This window comes from Urocampus carinirostris, chromosome 14, assembly GCF_059441175.1.
Source record: "Urocampus carinirostris isolate Australia breed hairy pipefish chromosome 14, RoL_Ucar_1.0, whole genome shotgun sequence".
Classification (NCBI taxonomy): Eukaryota; Metazoa; Chordata; class Actinopteri; order Syngnathiformes; family Syngnathidae; genus Urocampus; species Urocampus carinirostris.
Genome location: NC_142362.1, coordinates 6,827,040 through 6,850,091, shown reverse-complemented (window position 1 = coordinate 6,850,091; position 23,052 = coordinate 6,827,040). Strand labels below are relative to the sequence as shown.

Sequence of the window (23,052 nt, the reverse complement as noted above, 5' to 3'; positions counted from 1 at the left end):
AGAGGAGAACAGATGTGCAAAGGAGTGGCTAGGTATAAGAGAACTGCCAGTAGTGCAAAAAAACAAAAAACAAAACAAAAAAAAGCTACCAGTTCAAAGTTCATTGCTTTTAGATACCTTAACCGAATGGGTTGATGGTTTCTTGCCTGTTTTTGAGTCATAGCAAAGTTGGCACCAGTCCATGTTGTGGGCCCAGTTCTTCTTCTGCCCCCTTGGATTGTGCCCTGGAGAATGATCTTGGCCAGTCCTGATGATCTTGTGACGTGACCATACCACTGGAATTTCCGTATGCGCAGTTGACAATAGTTCTTGGTAGGGTTCAATGTACCCTCTGATGGTGTTGCGCACCGTTCCGTTTGTCACATGGGCTAAGGAACTGATGCATGGAAGTTTCCTGTAGGATTGTATCTCCAAGGTCTGGATTTTCTTTTCCAGTTTTGCTGTGAGAGTCCATGTCTCCCAAGCCTAGAGGAAGACGGAACTAACCGGTGCTTGCCCGTCTGTTCTTTGATTTCACTGCTATGTTCTTGTCCCTCCAGACTGGCTATGATTTCTGGTTCTGACCCTTCTTCTGTCCAACAGCTCCACGATATTCAAATATGGTGACAGGTTAAATTTCTTGGTGGTTGATGGTGATGTTTGTGATGATCCTTAAGGGAAAGTTGGGCATTACTTTTGTTTTTTCTTTGCTGATTTCCAGTTCCTGTTCATCTCCTGCCAATCCGGCAACATCTTCATCAAAACAGAGGTTAGTGATGTTTGTCCCCCAATACTGACTGCACAAGTTGGCCGTTTTGGATGTAAATCTCTCAGAATTCAGTCTAATGAAAATAACTTGTTTTTATATTCCTAAATACAAAAACTATCTTTATCACACACACACACATAAAACAACGTTTCAATAATCAGTCCAATTATATCTCTTGTGCGTTTATCAATCTTATATTCTTTTATTGTGAAGTCGTGCTCATGTGTGTCCTGTTATCACTGACGTATAATAAACCACGCCCACCGTTTGGGCTCCCTCTCTTCCCTTTTTCAACCAACATGAAGCCTCGTGAGTACCTTGCTGCTGCTATCACGATGTAGTTTTTAACAATACCGTATTTTCCGCACTATAGGGCGCACCGGGTTATAGGGCGCACCCCCAAAAAATAGTTTTTGGTCCTATATCTTCCATACATAAGGCGCACCGGATTATAAGGCGCTACAACGGGAACATGGACAAAACAGTCAGATGATTCAGTCCAACTGATTACCCCCTTAACATTCCCAAAGCTTGCAAAGAAGCAAATACGTGTCGTAGACACGTGCGGATGCGGTGTCCGTACGATGTCACTTAAATGCGTCATTTCAAATATCATTCGGAAGGTTAAAGTCTTGGGATTCAAGAAATGCCAACCATTCCTTAGTTTCTATTTTCTTTTTCGCTCGCAACTTTACTGTGCATATGACAATAAACACTTGGAATTGAGTTGAATTCACTCAACTCATCACAGCAACATCAAGATGGTTCTAAAACAAGATACCGGGAAAATATAAAGCCGCATAGCTCACCTAAGTTCTCACGTTCAATAATGATACGCAATCATGGTCTTCTTACAACCGTGAGTGAAGTAAATCCAGGAGAGTAAATTATTTGCAAATACAGACTAATAAAACATGTTTCTTTATGGTGTACTTTAGCAAGCTTGCTAAGCTTGCTACGCCATTGCTAAACTCGGCCAATTGCAGGGTTTGTTTTGGCCATCTAGCCAATCCGAGGCTCCGAATAACTTCAGCCAATAGCGATCGATTTAACGGATGATTGACACATCTTTTTCGGCCAATTGCAGGGTTTGTTTTGGCCATCTAGCCAATCCGAGGCTCCGAATAACTTCAGCCAATAGCGATCGATTTAACGGATGATTGACACATCTTTTTCGGCCAATTGCAGGGTTTGTTTTGGCCCTCTAGCCTATCCGAGGCTCCGAATAACTTTAGCCAATAGCGATCGATTCAAATGATGATTGACACATTGGTTAGCCAATGAAACGCCGGTATATAAATCCCAGCATACACCGCCGACTACTCCACGTTCGGGGGAAAATCGAGTCGGCGGCGGCGTAAGTTGCGAGACCTTGTGATTTAATGTTGATCCATAAATAAGCCGCACTGTATTATAAGGCGCATGGTCAGCTTTTGAAAAAAATGAAGACTTTTAGGTGCGCCTTATAGTGCGGAAAATACGGTATATGTATTTTATCTGTGTAAATACAGCCACCAAAGAGTCTTAATAATGACTATCTTTGACAACCTTCATGTTACTCCAGAGCTCCAGACATGATCCTATCCAGGAAGATGTTGAAGAGTTGGCGAGAGAACACTGAAAACCGGGTTAAATACGGTTACCAGTACTGTTTCTAAATAACAACAAAACTCTAACCCACAGGTGTCAGACAGGCAGCCCGCGGGCCAGATCAGGCCCACCAATGGTTTAAATCCGGCCCGCAAGACAAGAGTGAGAGAGGCGCAAGAGGAAAATGAGCTGTAGTTTTAAATATTTCCACCGGATGTCACCAATGCCAGTTAACACTTGCAAAACCATTGTGGTAGTATTTCTCCGTTTCTCTCTGACTGACTTCTTTTTTATTTATTTCTCCCTCTTTTTCTTTCTCCTGTTCACTCTCTCTTTTCTCTATTTCTCTCTCACCAACTCTTTCTTTTTCTCTGTCTTGTTCTCTTTCTATTTTCTCTCTCTAATTTACATTTTAATTCTTTCTTTCTATTTTTCTCTTTTTCACCCTCTTTCCCTTTTTCGACCGCTCTCTCACACCTCACTTTGTCTCTATTTCTCCCGCTGACTCTTTTTCTTTCTGTCGTTTCACTTCTCTTATTCTTTTTATCTTTCTCTTTTATCACTTTCTTTTTCTCTCTATATTCATTTCCCCCTTCTTCTCCATTCACATCTCTTTTTTGCTCTCTCTTTCTTTCACTGTTACTCTGTCTTCCTTGTTCTCCCTATCTGTTTTTTGCTCTCTCTTTCTCTGTCTTTTTCTCCCTCTCTCTTTCTCTTCAACTTACTAGTCCGGCCCCCGTGAGATGTTTTTATAGCATTTGTGGCCCCCAGCTAAAACGAGTTGGACACCCCTGCTCTAACCCAAACACTCCAATCTCAAATCACATCTTCCCAGTTGAAATACCAGTGGTGTCCCTATTGCTCGAAACCCTAACCATAGCTCCAAACCAAACCCTATCTCCCAACACAACCCTAATCCCAGCTCAAACCAAAAACCAAACCCTAACTTCAAAACTAACCGACTCACCATACTTCCATCCCTAATTCGGGCAAAAACCCTAACTCCAACTCAAACAAACAGCCCGAACTTTTCTGCAACCCAAAACCCAAAACCTTAGCTCCGACCAAAACCCAAACCCTAGAATTTGTACTCCCTTGACCGGAGAGTGAATCCACAATCCAGTGAGTGGATTACAGGCATTTTACCAGGTCATCTAGCAGTCCTCAACACGATTTAGAATGATTTAGTATCAGTATGCAAAAATACATTTTGTGACTAATAAGTAATCAACCGAAATTAGTGTCGATGACAGCTCATCGCACTGAAATAGAAATAAAACCGGTTTAAATTGTCACGGTTGCCATGGCGCCCAATTGGCCCCGCCCGTGTGGCGCCAGCTGCAGCTTGTTGACCGATTGGCTCCCTGTCAGTGTTTAAACTCTGTCCTGTCAGTCCCCTTTGGTCGGTCCGTCTGCGAATCTCTGTTTTTACAGCGCAAGCCCTTTTTCGCCTGTCCTGTTTTTTGCTCCTGTTAGTTTCCCGTTACGATCTGTTTTGATCTCGACCACGTCTGTTCTCCCGTCCCGAATAGCGATCCATTTTTGATCTCGACCACGTCTACTCTCGTCTCCTGGCTTTCGACTTGTTCCCGATCCCGACCACGTTTTTGCTCTTCTATCCCGGCTACTGACTCGTTTTTTCGTTCCCGACACTGCTAAGTCCCACTTCCGCGTTCAGAGCGACCTGCAACCCAGCAATCCCGGGCGCAACCCTTTCTCTTTCTTCCAATAAAACTTGTGAGAAACGCTACGCGAGTGGGTCCTGTTTCCGTTCTGGTCCTGACATAAATGGCTGTATTTCCAAATGGATTTACTCGATGCAGTGGGATAACTTTTGCCTGCCACACTGGAGGCCGGGGTTCGATTCCCTGCAAAAGCAATAAATACATATTTTTGTCTATTCATCCTTTCTTTTCTCTTTAAGATTTTTTTATTACGCTTATTTCGGAGTGCCACATCCAATCTCATTGTTAACAAAGTTCACTAGTTTGGTGTTTACGGAGACAATTATTATTATTATTATTTTCAATTTCATGGATCCATTTATCAATTGATCGATTCATTGATAAACAAGGGAACGGGTAAAAGAGAATTCGACCGATATATACTAGATCAGGGGTGTCAAACTCATTTTACCTCGGGGGCCACACGATAGAACAAACATTCTAGTAGATTAGAGAGAAAGAGAGAAGGGTAAAGAGAGAGAGAGAAAGAGAGAAGGGGAGAGCAAGAGCGAGAGAGGGGAAAGTGAGAGAGGGAGCAAAAAGCAAAAGAGAGACAGCAAGAGCAAGAGAGGAAAAAGAGAGAGCACGAGAGAGAGCAAAAAGCAAGAGAGACAGAGAGCGAAAAGCAAGCGGGAGAGAAAGAAAGCAAAAAGCAAGCAAGAGAGGGAGAGAGAGAGAAAGCAAAAAGCAAGAGAGGGAGAGAGCAAAAAACAAGAGAGGGAGGGAAAGTGAAAAGAAAACGTGAGACGGGGAGAGAGAAAGAGGGAAGGGAAGAGAGTGAGAGAGGGAACAAAAAAGGAAGGAAAAAGAGAGAGCAAAAAGCAAGAGAGAGATAGCGAAAAGCAAGCGGGAGAGAAAGAAAGCGAAAAGAAAGCAAGAGAGGGAAAGAGAGAGAAAGCAAGAGAGGGAGAGAGCAAAAAACAGAGAGAAAGAGGGAAAGTGAAAAGAAAGCGAGAGACGAGAGAGAGAAAGAGGGAAGGGGAGAGCGAGAGTGAGAGATGGGAAAAAGAGAGGGAACAAAAAGTGAAAGAGAGAGCAAGAGAGATAGCAAAAAGCAAGAGAGAGAGAGAGCTAAAGCAAGCGGGAGAGAAAGAAAGCAAAAAGCGAGGGAGGAAGAGAATGCAAAAAAGCGAGAGAGAGTGAGAGCGAAAAGAAAGCGAGGGACAGAGAAAGCAAAAAGCGAGAGAGAGGGAGAGCAAAAAGAAAGCGAGGGAGAGAGAAAGCAAAAAGCGAGAGAGAGAAAATGAAAAGCGAAAAGAGAGAGAAAGAAAGAGAGAGAAAAAAAAGCGAGAGAGAGCAAGACAAAGAGAGGGAAAGAAAGTGAGAGAGAAAGAGAGAGAGAGAGAGAGAAAGGGAGAGAAAGAAAGAAATACAACTTCAGCGTCTTTATAAGAGGCACCTGGCTTTGGGCCCCATCAAGTGGACATATTTCAACCTGCAGCTTGTCTTTCTCTTGCGCTCCCCTCAGCGTTGTCTCGCGGGCCGGAATCGAACCCTTAGCGGGCCCGATGCAGGCCGCCTGTCTGACACCCCTGTAACTAGATAACACTTGTCAATGACTCCATTGATAGCATCTTTTTATTTATTTTTTTATCCCTTTTTAGAATCTCAAACACAGCAATAACATACATATACACCATTTTCATGCCTAAATTCCTATTTTATTTGTGAATTATATTCATAGCTTAACTCCAAAATAATCGTCAGAGGTTTCACTAAACACTCTATTGTGGTTGGAGGAGGCAGAAACAACATCAAATTGTTTGCGTTGGCCGCCATCTAGCGGAGACCAGTGGACATTACCATACTATTTCTAGGATATTCTTTTCTAGTCTTAGTATTTTTCAGGAAATACTTATTTTGTGTGTTATTCTTTCTTATAATGTTCACATACTTTGCACTTTAAATCGTAAAGACTCCTTTTGTATTATTTTGAAATACTTTTATTGTTTTTGTGTATTATTTTCGTTTTATATTTATATATTTTAATATAATTAGGACACTTTAAATCTGTGAGGGCGGCAGCGCAGTGGTTAGCGCATGTGCGGCACAGTTCATGTCTTGGGAACCTCCTGCATGGGTTCAAATCCAGCTCCAGACAGAGTTTGTATGTTCTCCCCGTGCTTGCGTGGGTTTCCTCCGGGCACTCCGGTTTCCTCCCACATTCCAAAAACATGCATTTCAGGTGGATTGCTCCGTCCAAATTGTCCCTAGGTGTAAATGAGCGAGTGAGTTGTCTGTCCCCGTGTGCCCTGCGATTGGCTGGCAACCAGTTCAGGGTGTCCCCTGCCCACTGCCCGATGATTGCTGGGATGGGCTCCAGCACCCCCGCGACCCTATTGAGGATAAGCGGTGTAGCGAATGAGATGAGATGAGTAATCTTTGTGTGGCACTTTAAAGAAAGGTATTGTTTTTAAAGTATTTTTTGCGTAATGTCTTCAAGTTTATAACAGTTTTTTTGAATCAGTGGTTTGCTCCAGTTAATTAATAGCATTATTTATAAAAAGTAAAAAAATAAAAGTAAAATATTAATTGTGTCTCATTTTACGATATTTTTCAAGACTTGTTTCACTGGATCCTGTCAATCCCCTGTGGTCAGTCCGTCTGTGAATCTCCGTGTATACAAGGCAAGCCTTTTTCCACCCGGACTTAAGCCTGTCCCGTTTTTGCTCCTGTTTGTTTCCGGTTACGACCTGTTTGGATCCTGATCACATCTGCTTCCCTGTCCCGGCTTACAACCCTTTTGTTCCCGACTACGTCTAGTCTCCCGTTCTGCCTTACGACTCGTTTCCGACCACGTCTTGCTCTCCCAGTCCCGGCTACCGACCAGTTTTCCGCCCCTGACACCGCCCGCTACGGAAGATCCACTTCCGTGTTCGGAGCACAATCCCAGTATGAGAGCGACTTGCTCCCTGCGCCCAGCGGACACCGGATTGTGGGCGCAGCCCTTCCTGTCTCAATAAAACTTGTGGTAAACGTCACGAAAGTGGGTTCTGTCTCCGTTCTGGTCCTGACATAAAGGTTCTTCTTATGACTTTATTCTCAACTTTTTGAGATATTTGAGATGTTTTACTACATTTTACTTATTTATTCATTTTATTTAACAATTTTCTTCCAGATTCTTGACTCGTTTTACTGATTTTAATCTTAAGATTGCACAAAAAGTCCAAATATAGAGCAACACGAGAAACATAAGGCTTAAAATTAGTACAATTAAAGACACACAAAAATAAAGGTTATTCTTATGACTTTCTTTTCAATTTTAGAGATAATGGAGTTGTTTTAGTACATTTTATGTATTCATTCCTTTTAATTTTACAATATTCTTCATCATTCATGACTCGATTTACTGAATTTTTTGTCATAATTACTGATGTGATGCACCTATGCCCGCTCCTTTGGCGCCAACTGCCTCGGACTCTGATTGGCTCCCTGTGCCTGTTTAGACTCAGTCCTGCCTGTCCCCTGTTGTCAGTCCATCTGCAAACCTCAGTTAACTCTAGGCAAGCCTTTTTTGACCCCGACTCCCGAGGGTCCCGTTTTTTGCTCCCGTCTGTCCCCCGGCTTCAACCCATTTTTGATCCTGACCACGTCTACTCTTCTGTCCTGGCACACGACCTCTTTTTGTCCCCGACCACGTCTTCTCTCCTATTCTGGCTTACAACTCGCTTCCGACCCCGACCACGTTTTGGCTCTCCTGTCCCAGCTACTGACCCGTTTTTCTGTTCCCGACACCGCCATCGCTCACCACAGAAGATTGGCAACCTGTCACAACTTGAACCCAGTCCTGTCAATCCCACGTGGTCAGTCCGTCTGCGAACCTAAGTGTATACTAGGCAAGCCTTTACCGACCCTGACTCCCACCTGTCCCATTTTTTGCTCCCGTCTGTCTCCGGTTACGACCTGTTTTGATTCTGACCACGTCTGCTCTCCCGTCCCGACTTACGACCCATTTTTTATCCCGACCACGTCCTGCTTCTCCCGTCCCGACTTACGACCCATTTCTGACCCCGACCACGATTTTTGCTCCCCTGTCCCGGCTACTGACCTGTTTTTTCCGCTCCCGACACCGCCATCGCTTGGCACGGAAGTCCTACTTCCGCGTCTGAGCAACCTGCTCCCTGTGACCAGCGATCCCTGGATCATGTGTGCAATTCTTTCCCTTCTTCCCAATAAAACTGAGAGAAATGTAACGCAAGTGGGTCCTGTCTCTGTTCCGGTCCTGACATTTTTATTGTTAAATCGCATCAAAATTCCAAATAGGGAATGTAGTAAAAAGTAAGAAAAACAACATGATAAACATAACACTTAACAGGAGTATACACACAGTTATTCTTCTCAATTTTTCAAAATATTTGATTGTTTTACTGCATTTGTGATTCACTCATTTTAATTTGACTATATTTATATACCTCTTCCAATATATTTAATTGTATTAAAAATAAATTGTTTAATAAAAACCAAAAGATTATTTTTCCGAGTTGTTTTAAATGAATATTTTTGGTGAATTGGCCGGTCCAAATTGTCCCTAGGTGTGAATGAGCGAATGAGTTGTCTGTCCCTGTGTGCCCTGCGATTGGCTGGCAACCAGTTCAGGGTGTCCCCTGCCCACTGCCTGGAGATGGCTGGGATGGGCTCCAGCCCCCCCCGCGACCCTAATGAGGATAAGCGGTACGGCTAATGAGATGAGATGAGATTTTTGCAAAACCACCATTTTTCGTGCAATTTATTTGACATATTCTGTGGACAATGATTGTACTGGTTTGTCTACAGTCGCTTCCTTGTCTTCTTGTCTGACTTTCTTGAACCTCCGGGATCTAAACAAACGCATTTTCTTATTTTAAATACCGCAGAAGAATTTACACTGTAGACCCCCGGGATACGGCATGAATCCATTCTGAGGTGGAGATAGCAAAGTGAAATTTCCGTATAGCGGAGGATAAGAACCTCACACGTCTCACTCCACACTGGAAATTGTAGAATAGAATAGAGAATATACCTTTATTGTCATTGTTACAAAATGGGTTAACATATTGTGACAACGAAATTGGGCATGACACTCCAGTTTTACACATTAACAGTGAGGTATGAGCCAAGAAGATAAAGGAACAGAGAAGATAAGATTATATAGGGTTTTAAACTAGGGTTTCGGCTTCTATATTTCGGCACTAAATACGATCCCAAAACTGTATGTAACATCCCACATGCCCACACTTGTGTAAATATTGTGTCAATTATAACCGTTATCTTTGTTCCTTTATCTTTTTGTTTTCTTTTATTCTCACTGTTAAATGTGAAACTGGAGTTCAACCCATTTTGTAACAATGACAATAAAGGTACGTTCTATTCTATTCTTATTAGGGTTTTAAATGAATCAAGGGTCTCAAACTAGGGTTTAAAAGTAGCTTTTGGGACTAATATTCTGTGTTAAACTGAATTTAGGGTTTTAAACTACGGTTGAAAACTAGAGTTAGGATATCATAAGACGGTTTGAAGCCAAATTTTGGGGTTCAAACTAAATTTGTGATCCACAGTAGGGTTTTAACATGAATGTCAGGTTTTAAAATAAAGTTTTAGCTTCTCATTAAGATTTTTAGCTGACATTTATAGTTTCCAACTAGAGTGTGGACCTCATATTTATATTTTTCAACTTCATTTTGTTTCAAACTAGGGCTTAAAACAAGGGTTTGAAATTGGATCCGTGCTTCATATTAGGGCTTTAAACCAAGTTTGAATTTTATTGTGAACATGTATGAAGGAAAGACCCAAAATAGAAACAAAAAAATGAAAGGAAAATGTAATTTGGGCTGTAAAAAGAGGGGCCTCAAAAACATTCACTGTAAGCTGAATGTAGGGTTTTAAACAAGGATTTTGGCTTCTTATTGGGGTTTTAAAATCGAAGATCTCAAACTAGGGTTTAAAACTAGTTGCTGAGCCTTATGTTACGGTTTTAAACTAAATGCAGGGTTCTAAACTAGGGTTTAAAACTAGAGTTAGGGTATCACATGAGGGTTTTAAGCCAAATTTAGGGTTTCAAACTAGAATCTGTGATCCATAGTAAGGTTTTAACATGATAAAATAAGGTTTTAAAATAAAAATCATCTCACTCCACACTGTAAGCTGAATGTAGGGTTTTAAATGAGGACTCTGGCTTCTCTTTAGGGTTTTAAATGAATAAAAATTCTCAAACTAGGGTTTAAAAGTAGCTTTTGGGACTAATATTCTGAGTTAAACTGATTTTAGGGTTTTAAACTAGGGTTAAAAACTACGGTTAGGGTATCATATGAGGGTTTTAGGCCACATTTAGGGTTTTTAACTAGAATTTGTGATTCGTAGTAGGGTTTTAACATGATATAATAAGGTTTTGGCTTCTCATTCAGGTTTTTAGCTGACATTTATAGTTTCCAACTAGAATTTGAAACTGGAGTGTGGACCTCATAGTTTTTGAGCCTTATGTTACGGTTTTAAACTAAATATAGGGTTCTAAACTAGGGTTTAAAACTAGAGTTAGGGTATCATATGAAGGTTTTAGGCCACATTTGGGGTTTTTAACTGGAATTTGTGGTCCATAGTAGGGTTTTAACATGATAAAATAAGGTTTTGGCTTCTCATTAAGGTTTTTAGCTGACATTTATAGTTTCCAACTAGAATTTGAAGCTAGAGTGTGGACCTCATAGTTTTTGAGCCTTATGTTACGGTTTTAAACTAAATGTAGGGTTCTAAACTAGGGTTTAAAACTAGAGTTAGGGTATCATATGAGGGTTTTAGGCCACATGTAGGGTTTTTCACTAGAATTTGTGATCCATAGTGGGGTTTTAACATGATATAATAAGGTTTTGGCTTTTCATTAAGGTTTTTAGCTGACATTTATAGTTTCCAACTAGAATTTGAAACTAGAGTGTGGACCTCATAGTTTTTGAGCCTTATGTTACGGTTTTAAACTAAATATAGGGTTCTAAACTAGGGTTTAAAACTAGAGTTAGGGTATCATATGAGGGTTTTAAGCCAAATTTAGGGTTTTTAACTCGAATTGGTGATCCATATTGAAACATCTCACTCCACACTGTAACAGGAAAATATGGTAAGAGGGGGTCACCGTATCCCAGGGGTCTACTACCCACCTAAGTCTTTGCATCATTACCTGTTGGAGATATTGGGCGAGGAGAGCCTGCGATATTCGGTGAGGTCCAGATCTCCACGTACGACCTCCATCATCACGTTCTGGAGCGTGTTGAGCAAAATGTCGTTGAAGATGCTTACCGGGACGCGCTCGGCACGCGGCGTCAGCTTCATCTTGCCGCCGGAATTGGATGCCGCGTCGGCGCGAAGGTGAAGGTCGGGGTTGGTTTCGTTTAAGCCAATCAGAGGCTGCGGAATGGTGGAAGGGCTGGAGAAGATGACGAGGGGCTTGTAGAAGAGGGGCTTGGATGCTAAGGTGAGGAGAGAACGGGAAAAGGTGTCGTCGTCTAGTAAGCTCCTGCAAAAAGGAAAGAAAATAAACATCGCTGAAAAACAAATGGAATTTCTAAAAATGATTACCGTAAATTCCGGACTATAAGCCGCTACTTTTTTCCCAAACTTTCAACCCTGCGGCTTATTCAGTGATGCAGCCAATTTATGTAATTTCTCTAACGGCCGCCAGTGGCGCTCGAGTACAAAAGGTAAGATTTAGACCGGTGGAATATATGCGCCGAGGAAGACTGCAACTTCTTGGATTGTGCATAAATTAAATTAGCGTAAACATACCCTCATCATGCAAAAAGCAAAAAAAAAAAGGCACATTAAAAAATCCATCATCACCAACGGGTTCCGAAAAGCCGGTCTGCTGCGTGACGGAGAGGAGGGCACATTTTTAGGAGTGGATGAGAGTTCCAACGACAGTGACAGCGCGAGTGAGGCTGCGGGAGCGTGGGACGACGTCAATATGACAAAGTTTCTTTCCGACACTGAGGAAAACGACTTTGATGGCTTCAGTTCTAAGGAGGAAGATGAGGACGGTTTACCGTGATTTTTACAAGTACGGTATGTTTTTTTAACAGACCCGTTTGCTGTGTTGCGAGCGTGTTGCTAGCGTGTTGCTACCATTAACTGCCCTGTCACAGGCACCGTTTGGGATGAAAGTTATATTATTATTTTTAAAGCTTTGAAAACTCTCTCGGTGTACCGTCTTTCTTTGTAAATATGTGTAACCATGTATAATATGTATTTGCAACTGTATATTTTTGTAATGTATTTATTTGAGGGACTTATTGTGATATGTTTTGCACGGGCGAATGAAAAAGAAAGGGCGGAACAAACGCGGGGTGACGGGAAGTGGGGTAAAGGTGAGACCTGTTTGTGGACGCGGCGGACAATAGTGGATATATATTTTTCCCACCCTTACCTTTGGAAATATACACTTTTTTCCTTGGATTACTTTCAACGGGACCCAGACTCTGCAGGTCTGCATCAAACCTTAAGTACCGGTATCATTTTCCATTCATTTTGCCGGCTGGGATTTTTGGACTGTGTACTTTAATGAAGGACATTCAGTTTCAAGCGCGGGACTTAAAGTCGGGTTTGGGTTAATTTTGTGTTTGTGTTACCTTTTTTTAATGTGGGCGCATGCGGCTTATATACAGGTGCGGCTCGTGTAAGTACAAAATTGGTTTTCCTCTTAAAATGTGGTGGGTGCGGCTTATAATCAGGTGCGCTCTATAGTCCGGAATTTACGGTATTCTGAAACCTTGGTACTATTTGCAGGGTTTGTACACCTTTTCATGGGCAAATTCAAGCACTTTTCAAGGACTTTTATATTTCTCCAGCACCATTAGAAGAAGAAATCTAGTGTGAAACATGTATTTTGCAGAGCTACTCATATATCGGCAAATTTCTGCGATTTTTTTAATCTTGAGTGTGCATTTATCAAGACATATGGTTTCTAGATCTTGAGGAAATTGTGAATATATTTGTGGATCTGAACAATTCGTGTGTAATTCAGACTTGACCATATAAGTGGAGGGTAAAAATGACGGTAATATGTAGGCAGGGTTGGGTAGGGTTACTTTAACTTGATTACTTTCAATTACTTTTGGATTACTCCAATACCAAATATGCTAAAAAAAGACAAAAGAAACTAAATATGAATAAAATGACTCAATTTTGTGCAGGCTTGGGGAGTAACGGAATACACGGAACGGCAAAAACGATGTTGGCAAGCTGTTTGGATTTATTTTCATTTTGTTTCTGTCGCATTTGATGTTCGTTTTGCCGGAGATCAAAGCCAGGAGAGAAAGCTTACCACGTGTTGTGAGTCATCATTTGATTCATATTTAGTTTCTTTTGTCTTTTATTAGCATATTTGGTATTGGAGTCATCCAAAAGTAATTGAAAGTAATCAAGTTAGAGTAACCCTACCCACCCCTGTATGTAGGTTACATTTACATTTGCAGGAAGTTCTTCCTATTACGATTCACCACTAGGAAACGCTACCTTTTTTTGCGTGGCCCATAATAAATTTCCATAATTGGTGAAATGATACCTGTCATGATTACTGATGTGACTAAGCTTTGCCCGCTCATTAGGCGCCAACTGCCCCGGGTTCTGATTGGCTCCCTGTCAGTATTTCAACCCTGTCCTGTCAATCCCCTGTTGTCAGTCCGTCTGCGAACCTCAGTGAATACTAGGCAAGCCTTTTTCGACCCTGACTCCCGCCTGTCCCGTTTTTGCTCCCGTCTGTCTCCAGGTACAACCTGTTTTGCTCCTGACCACGTCTGTTCTCCAGTCCTTGGCTTACGACCTCTTATTGTCCCCTACCACGTCTACTCTCTCGTTCTGGCTTACAACTCGTTTCCGATCCCGACCACGCCTGCTCTGCCAGTCCCGGCTACCGACCCCTTTTTTCCATCTCTGACATCGCCATGGCTCGCTACGGAAGATCCACTTCAGCGTTCGGAGAGCAATCAGAGTACAAGAGCGACTTGCGTCCAGCGAACACCGGATCGTGGGTGCAGCCCTTTTTTTTTCCTCCAATAAAACTTATGAGAAACGTAACGCAATTGGGTCCTGTTTCCGTTCTGGTCCTGACAATACCACCTTTTCTTAGCAATGAATGGACACATCAACGAGTTGCTTTTATTGTGATTCAAAACAGTAATCTTCTGATTATCACCTTGAAAACTGTTATATGCTCTAGCTACCGTAAAGCTTATTACATTGAAATGAACTGCCAAATTGGCCAACATTTGTTCCAGGTGTTGGGCGAACGTGCCAACCTACAGTACTCAAAAGTGATTTCTATACAATTTGCAATGTGTGTTAATGTTATAATACATTCTCCAAAAATGATATGCACAGTAGTTTTAGCAACTGTAGCGCGAGTGACATATACTAGTTGTCACGGTTGCCATGGCGCCCAATTGGCCCCTGCCATGTGGCGTCAGCTTCTGTCACAGTTGCCATGGCGCCCAATTGGCCCTGCCCGTGTGGCGCCAGCTTCTGTCACAGTTGCCATGGCGCCCAATTGGCCCCGCCCGTGTGCAGCTTGTTGACAGATTGGCTGCCTGTCGGTATTTAAACTCTGTCCTGCCAGTCCCCTTTTGTCGGTCCGTCTGTGAATCTCCGTTTTTACACGGCAAGCCTTTTTTTTCACCTGTCCTGTGTTTTTGGTCCTGTTTTTCTCCTGCTACATTCTGTTTTAAGCTAGACCAAGTCTGCTCTCCCGTCCCAAATTACGACCTGTTTTGATCTCGACCTCATCTGTTCTCCCGTCCCAAATAACGACCCATTTTCTGATATTGACCATGTTTTTGCTCTTCTATTCCAGCTACTGGCCGTTTTTGCCGTACCCGACACCACCATCGCTCGCCAAGGAAGTCCCACTTCCATGTCTGAGCAACCCACTACACCGCGACCAGTGATCTTTGGATCGTGTGTGCACTCCTTTCCCTTCTTCCCAATAAAACTGTGAGAAACGTTACGCGAGTGGGTCCTGTCTCCGTTCTGGTCTTGACACTAGTGGGGGCAAATCAAGCGTGGGGGACATTTTTGAAGATGTTTATTTTAAATTGCTTTGAATGTTTTTGGTGATACATTTGATCAAATTAATTTCCCCCCATAATATGACTTATACTCCAGTGCGACTTATATATGCTTTTTCCTTCTCAATTATGGATTTTTGGCCTGGTGCGATTTTTGTACCAAAAACAGGGTACAAGTTTCTCTTGGAAATGCATATCAAAAGGGTAGCCCTTCACGCTTTGCAGCAATAACTCTTGAAGGATTTTATACATTTGACTATAAAGGATTTTGTACAATTGAATACACGTTACATTTAACAAAAGATATTCACTGGCGGGGCTGTGGTGTGAGGTCAGTGCAACCTAGTGGAGAATATTGTTTACAGGAACGGCGGGGACGGGACGTAAGGCTGATAAGATAATCAGCACATCCGACGACGCAGAAACGCCCTGATGACGGAGGACGGCAGGCATGGTTATGAGAAACACTCTCCGCTGTTTTGAGTTTTCCAGACATCGCGGCGAGGTGGTGGAGCTCACGTTGGGGCTTCATTGGCACGCCCATGGGAGGAGCCGGCACAGCATCTTGCAAAAAGACGTGGGCCGAGAGGAGAAGCGATAGGACTTGAAGAGAGGGTTTCCCCAGAGACTCCAACGACACTAATTCAACTACCGTAAATTCCGGACTATAGAGCGCACCTGATTATAAGCCGCACCCACCACATTATGAGAGGAAAACCGATTTTGTACATACACAAGCCACACCTGTATATAAGCCGCATGCGCCCACATTTAAACATGTAACACAAACACAAAATTAACCCAAACCCGACTTCAAGTCCCGCGATTGAAACTAAATGGGGTTTTGGGGTTTTTAAGGGTTATTGATCTATCTTCGTTATTCATTATCCATTATCCGTTATCGGTCAGTTCATAATACGCTACAAAGCCTAGGAGCCGGGACACTTACTCTCAGCCAAAAGGCCAAGCTAAGGTCCTAGCCCTAAAGCCTTGCTGCGATCATTGCGAATGCACCGTTCCCGGAGGTACTGCAATACCGGGCCGATGCGTGGAGTGGACAGAGCAAGCTCTTATTCCATCTCCGGATTGCAAAAATCAAAGAGGCCAAGCTAAAGACCTAGCATCAAAAGGCCAAGCAAGGCCAAGAAGGCCAAGCTAAGGACCTAGCATCAAGGCCAAGCTAAGGACTTGGCATCAATGTCCTTCATCAAAGTCCACAGTCCAAAAATCACAGCCGGCAAAATGAACGGAAAATGATACCGGTACTTAAGGTTCGATGCAGACCTGCAGAGTCCGGGTCCCGTTGAAAGTAATCCAAGGAAAAAAGTGTATATTTCCAAAGGTAAGGGTGGGAAAAATATATCAGATGAACACATTTACTCACGCAACTCCTTTTTCTTTAAACAATTTTTAACCCCCTCTTCTTTCCTTGTTTGTCCCTCACCTTTAACGGTCCCCACTTAAACTCGGCACCCCACGTTTGTTCCGCCCCTCATTTTTCGTTCACCCGTGCAAAACATATCAGAATAAGTGTCTAAAATAAATACAAATAAATACATTACAAAAATATACAGTTGCAAATACATATTATACATGGGTTACATATATTTACAAAGAAAGAGGGTACACCGAGAGAGTTTTCAAAGCTTTAATAATAATAATATAGCTTTGTCAAGGCAGTTAATGGTAGCAACACGCGAGCGCCGCTAGCGGCCGTTAGAAAAATGACATAAATTGGCCGCATCACTGAATAAGCCGCAGGGTTGAAAGTTAGGGAAAAAAGTAGCGGCTTATAGTCCGGAATTTATGGTAATTCGGCCATTTCCGATGGAGTACACTTAGTTCCATTGTTAATGAAATTAAATCTGCCCCTGTGTGAAAATGTCGGCTTTTCTTGCTCATCTTTTCCATCAAGAAACGAGCGCGCATTGTTGGGTGAATGTAAGTTGTGTTTGGTTAATGAAGTCAGATAACTAATTCGAACCATTTGGTAAATGATACGTTTTAATATTTAATTCCAGTACCTGTAGAGGAAGAAGGAAATTACCTGATGACTGAGGTGATGACATGCTCGAGGAAGTGGCGCTCTGGGCCCAAAGTCTGCGCCGGGCGCCCCTCCTGCATCATTGAGTCAGGCCTCAGAGGCTTGACGCTTTGGAAGCACCTGATGGCAAAAACAGGATACCACCCAATTACTTTCAGCATACGCTCCTAACTCTAAATACAAGCACTTCTAGACAGACACAATTACGACATACTAGATTTTTTTATTTATGAAACGGCGAGACCATTAAAAGCATCCTTAAGCATCCTTTCCAGCTGCATCACTGTAGGGGCAGGAGCTGCACCTACAACCAATGTTCCCTGTAATTTTCCTTACTGGTCTGAGCGTTCACACAAAGTCGGTGAGCAACGCTTGAAACAACAGTGAGCAACCATAATTCCAAGTGTGGCAACTAAGTCGTAGTAGTACGATACACAGTTGTATTTAATCACATTTTTTTGTGGAAGTACAATGTTGGCAACAAGATTGACTTGGTATAATTGGAAATTATTTGAACGCAACACGAACTTTTTCTTCTTTGTCCCTGTTTTTTTTCTATTTTTTTTTTAATTCCTTAAAAAAAATCTTATTGTGTTTATTTTTTCCTAGCTGTTACTTTTTTTCTTTTTGTTCTCTATTTACTTTTTTTTCCTTTGTTTCTTTCTTTTCTTTTTTTCAGTTTTTTTTCCCAGAATTTTTCCTTCTTTTTTCTATTGAAATGAAATGAAATGAAATGATCTGCATTTATATAGCGCTTTTCAAGTCAATGACTTCCCAAAGCGCTTTACATTGTGCTTCACATTTCCCAATAGCGGCCGTGATCTGTGCAGCCATGTAAGGCGCTAACCTGCTTATTGGGGGTATTGGGGGTTCAGTGTCTTACCCAAGGACACTTCGGCATGTAACACGGACAAGCCGGGATTCGAACTGGGATCCCTTAATCCTAAAACGATCGCTCTACCTCCTGAGCTACTGCCGCCCCAATTCCTTTTGGGGGTTTTTTCTTAGCTTTTCACTACTTTTTCATTTTGGTATTTTTTTCTTTTTTGTGTTTTTCCCCTTCCTTTAAGTCATTTTGTGCATAATTTTACATAATGTTTGGTCATATAGGGATGAAAGTAGCAAAAACAACTTGAAGAGCCGTTTAGGACCCGAAATTTCCTTTTAGTGAGCCGAGCCGAAGAAGCCGGTTCTCGAAAAACTCTACTGATTTTACTCAACTTGACCTTGACTTCAAAATACCGCATTTAGAACACAACGTCAGCAGAACCCGTGTATTTTCACCTTCATGCACTGTAACTTTGACTTAATTCGCTTCCTAATCAGCAATTTTGAGCCCTGATTTTTGTGAGCTGGCTAGATTTTATTGTGCGCGGAAAAGCTCTGGGTAATGCGCAGATGCACACACGCACAGCTTAGAGGGAACATTGCCTACAACGCATTGGCAGAACAGCCAAGAAGGAAATTGGTGTAGCACTTTCCTCCCTGCAAGACATCTACACCACCCACCTCACCCGCAAAGCCATCTCTATTGCCAATGATGCAAGCCACCCAGCACACTGTTCTGCCTCCTGCTCTCTGGAAAGAGATACAGGAACCCTCCGCTCCCGCACTACAAGGCTCACTAACAGCTTCACCCACCAGGCAGTAAGACTACTGAAATAAATCAACATTCATGACTAAGAAGAATAATTACCTCTCCATATTAACTTGCACACACCTGCTCCTTGCTTATTCTTTTACCTATTTTACATTTTACCTTTACCTATATTAGTACTACTGCTGCTGGTGCTGTTTGCAATATTTCACAGTATGATGTGTCTCCTGTCTGTCAGTTGTATTATGTACGTATTAGCCTAAAGCTCACTTTTATGTTTCTTTATTTTAGTGTGAAACGTAATTTTGGTTTTAGGTACATCTGAAGAAATTGACAAATAAAATTGCCTTTGAATTTGAATAGCATGAAGAATAGGACACGCCAGAGAAGTGCTCATAATAAACTCACATTTCATTTCGTTAAAACTGTGCTACCTCTTTATACGAGCCAATTCACGAAATCCAGTTCATGAGCAATCCCAGCGGCTACCACTAGGGACCGCTTAAAACTACTCGCCGCTCGTGACGGCTTACTGCCAGCATCAGGTTGTCCAGTTTGTGCATGCAAACTACCGCAGGCCAAAATATAAAAAATAAAAAATTACGCAGTAACAATCTTTTCAATGCATGTTCGTTTAAAGTTACAGTAACTTTAATTTTAAGTGTACTGTAAGAGTTACATATTATCAACAGTCTCTCAATCTTTTACCTGTCAACATCAGCCAATTGCGTCCCTTATCATGATTGCATTTCCCCTTATTAAGCGATAATAAACCTTACACTTACTATTTACTCACAGAAAGACAGACTATGTAGAATACCGCGACAATATTAGCAATCTACGGTGACGTTGTTGTCTCCTACCAGTCACCGAGACGATCTGAATAAGAACTGAAATGGGCGATATGAGATGGGTTTTTTTTTAAATTTCCTTACGAATATTGTTAGATGTTGAACCTCCTGTGAGGAGTTTGCATGTTCTCCACGTACTTGCGTGGGTTTCCTCCGGGCATTCCGGTTTCCTCCCACATTCCAAAAACATGCATGTCAAGTTAATTGGCCGGTCCAAATTGTCCCTAGGTGTGAATGAGCGAATGAGTTCACTATGGATCTCATAATAAAACCCACCTTTTACTTCATTAACATTATGTTATTTATTATTACTGTATTTTTTTTTGTTTGTTATTCGAACGTGTTTTAGTGATCAGGAAGATGTGTTTTATTGCTATTTAGGAATCACTTGGATGCTTATGGGTGGTCGGGAACGGATGAATTAGTTTTTAATGATTTCCTATGGGGAAAGGTCGCTCGTTACACCAACAATTCGAGCTACAAGCACGATCCCGGAACGATTTAAACTCGTATGAAGAGTGAAGGATTTTATACATTTGACTATAAAGGATTTTATACAATCGAATACAAATTACATTTAATGCAAAAGATATTCACTAGCTGGGCTATGGTGCGAGGTCAGGGCACCCTGGTAGAAAATGTTGTTTACAGGAACGGCGGGAACGGGACATAAGGCTGATAAGATAATCAGCACATCCAGACGCAGAAAGGCCCTGATGACGTAGAAACGCTCGGTGTTGTTTTGAGTATTCCAGACATCGCAACGCTCTTCGACGAGATGGTGAAGTCCAGGGGAGGCTTCCTTGGCACGCCCATGGCAGGAGCCGGCACACCATTATGTGAGGAGAAGATGGCCAAGAAGAAAAAGCTAAAGGACTTCAGATGAAGGCTTCACACAGACTCCAACGACGCTAATTCGGCCGTTTTCGATGGAATACACTTAGTTAAATTTTTAGGGAAAAAAAATCTGCCCCCGTGTGGAAATGTCGGCTTCCTGTTCATCTTTTCCCTCAAGAAACGAGCGCGCATAAATTGTTGGGTGAATGTAGGTTGTGTTTAGTTAATGGAGTCAGATAACTCATTCGAACAATTTGGTAAACAATACATTTTGATGTTAATTCCCGACAAGAGGTACCACTGTATTGCAAATTCCTGATGTCTTCCAAAGGTTCACCCACCTGAAGCGAGTATTGAAGCGGTCAGGAAAGTATCGGAGGTATTCCTGTGCCCGGTAAGAGCGTGCAGTTACTTCCAGGTGCACTAATGTGGGTTGAGGTGGCGTGGGCCGTTTGGATGTTTTGGTTGCCTCCGCCTGTGCCCGCTGCTCTGCCCGTGCCACTCTGCTGCAAATGGGCGGAAGAACCTGAAAGGACACACACTGCAATATTTAATTTCAAAGATAATTGTGTTTTTATTTATTTGGCAAATACAGAGCAGTCGTGAGAACAGGCCTAAAATAGTCCAGCCTGACCTGACCCAAACCGACGGTTATTAAAGCTCGACTCAACCCGAGCCCGACAAATTAACTTGATTTACAAGACCGAGCGCGAAGAAAAACTCCAAATTCCACATTTTAATCGAGAGGACTAGGGAGGAGGAGAGGTGATGTACAGTGGCTTGCGAAACTATTTGGCCCCCTTGAACTTTTTTTGTAATGGTTGGCCACATATCAGACTTCAAACATAAAGATATAAAACTGTTATTTCTTGTGAAGCATCAACAATAAATGGGACACAATCATGAAGTGGAACACACATGCAAATTTTAAACTTTTTTTAACAAATAAAAAACAAAAAAGTGGGTGTGCAAAATGATTCAGGGAGAGAGAAGCATGAACCGACATGAATGTAAAAAAAATATAAGGCCTGACCTTGCCTGAAATTTGGTTCTGGTTAGGCATGTAGCTGTTCTTTGATTGCCACACCCCTTAGGGCTGATCTGTTTTTTGTAACCTTGAAGATTAAATAAAAAGAAAAGACTCAGGGGAGTGCCTTAAAGCGGAATTCCATTTCTGAAAGCTTCTTTCCATGTCCTCCTTGTGAGTTCAAAATCCATTGATGTCTTTTCTCCTTATTTTGAGTGTCTACTAAAGTTTAAACCTAACAGGAGTCAAACTATTACCTTATGTTTTCCTAGCGGTAGTTCTTTGGGGAGGGATGTGGGCAACTGTGACAAAAAAGTCATGTTATTAATGTAGTCTGGTTGGACTTAAACGTGTGACGTTATTGATGCGGTGCGACCTTGTCTATTCGGGGTTGTCGGATCTCTCCCAGGTCGCGCTCCGTGATGGTGAATTCGTGTTGTTGGCGTTCCCGCTCCTGCTCCCAATGCTGAAGGGAGTCCCAGTACTGTGTCAAGGCCGCTTGCTCCGTCAGCTGCAATAGAATTTGAATGCAATACTTACAAAAAAACAGTACTTGCATAAATTAAATAACAATATGAGTACAATCATTCTTTTATCTTTGCAAAAAGTATGTACGTTAAGTTATTTTTACAAATAAACATGACTTGACTTTATTGTCATTGACGTCATTGTTTCGTGTATAGTGTTCCGATAGAAAGCAGACAGCGGGGACAGATTAGGGATTGCGATCTGCGTTGGGTGGATGTGACTGTCTGTGTGTGCGACTTTGATAGGCTAGTGTATGCTGTCAGCCAAACAGTGGGCCGGCGCTGCCTCCCAAACCAAACCGGGAAGCAGAGCGACCCCTAGCTTTTAGCGGATTGTTACATTGAAAATAAATTAATCAATTAAATCTGACTTTTTCTCAGAAGAGCGCAAAGAAATGCTAACTATTAGTGGGTGCTCTGTGGATTATTATCGGATTCGAGGAAACGACTGAGGCAGCTTCAGGGAGAAGGCGAGAGCGATGCTGCTGGTCCGGGGTATTTCTACAGCTAAGCTACACTACGCTCACAAGCTACCCCCGCGGAACCCGTATTTCAACAACGCCATATCCATAACCCATTAAACGGATGCCCTTGAGATACAATTTATGGGAAACCACTACATTTGGGACCGTTGTGTTTTAAATCTGCGCAGAGAGTTGTCTTAATTTGAGGACACCCGATGCTAGTGCGCAACTAGCCAACCACTCAGTGGCGAGGGTACCTGATGCTAGCGCACAGCTTGTCAGCCGCTCTCTAAATTGCTTTCTTACACTGATAGTAGAAGTCCTCCAATTTCATTTTATTTTGCAGAATGAGAAGAAAACAGGTTATTCAACAGCAATTTGTAGATCTATAGTTGTTATTTTGTATACTCTCAGTCGGAAATGACATCAGCTCGAAGTAAGTTTACCCCTTGGGTGCATTTCTGAAGGGGTGCCTAATTCAATGATTTTCACTTGTCCCCGCTAACAGAGAAAACAGAAAGATCTCTCTAGTGCTAACATAATGAAAAACATTGTATGTTTTTAAAATACAATATTAAAATAAGAAAAAAAATTGTAATGCTGGAAATAATCAGAAATTAATAGT

General features: G+C 42.1%; 1 protein-coding gene and 1 pseudogene across 1 annotated transcript in view; both read right to left on the bottom strand.

Moving 5' to 3' along the window:
- Positions 1-8,788: 8,788 nt before the first annotated feature.
- cfap65 (cilia and flagella associated protein 65) overlaps positions 8,789-23,052 on the bottom strand; it is a 59,064-nt gene continuing 44,800 nt past the window's right edge. The window contains exons 30-35 of the mRNA XM_088353496.1: positions 21,813-21,947; positions 21,694-21,738; positions 20,751-20,935; positions 17,128-17,244; positions 11,204-11,539; positions 8,789-8,879 (exon numbers count right to left, since the gene is read on the bottom strand). Of these exons, the coding sequence (XP_088209622.1) occupies positions 8,789-8,879; positions 11,204-11,539; positions 17,128-17,244; positions 20,751-20,935; positions 21,694-21,738; positions 21,813-21,947 (909 nt within the window). The remainder of the gene's footprint in view (positions 8,880-11,203; positions 11,540-17,127; positions 17,245-20,750; positions 20,936-21,693; positions 21,739-21,812; positions 21,948-23,052) is intronic.
- LOC148352549 (U2 spliceosomal RNA) lies at positions 16,084-16,243 on the bottom strand (annotated as a pseudogene).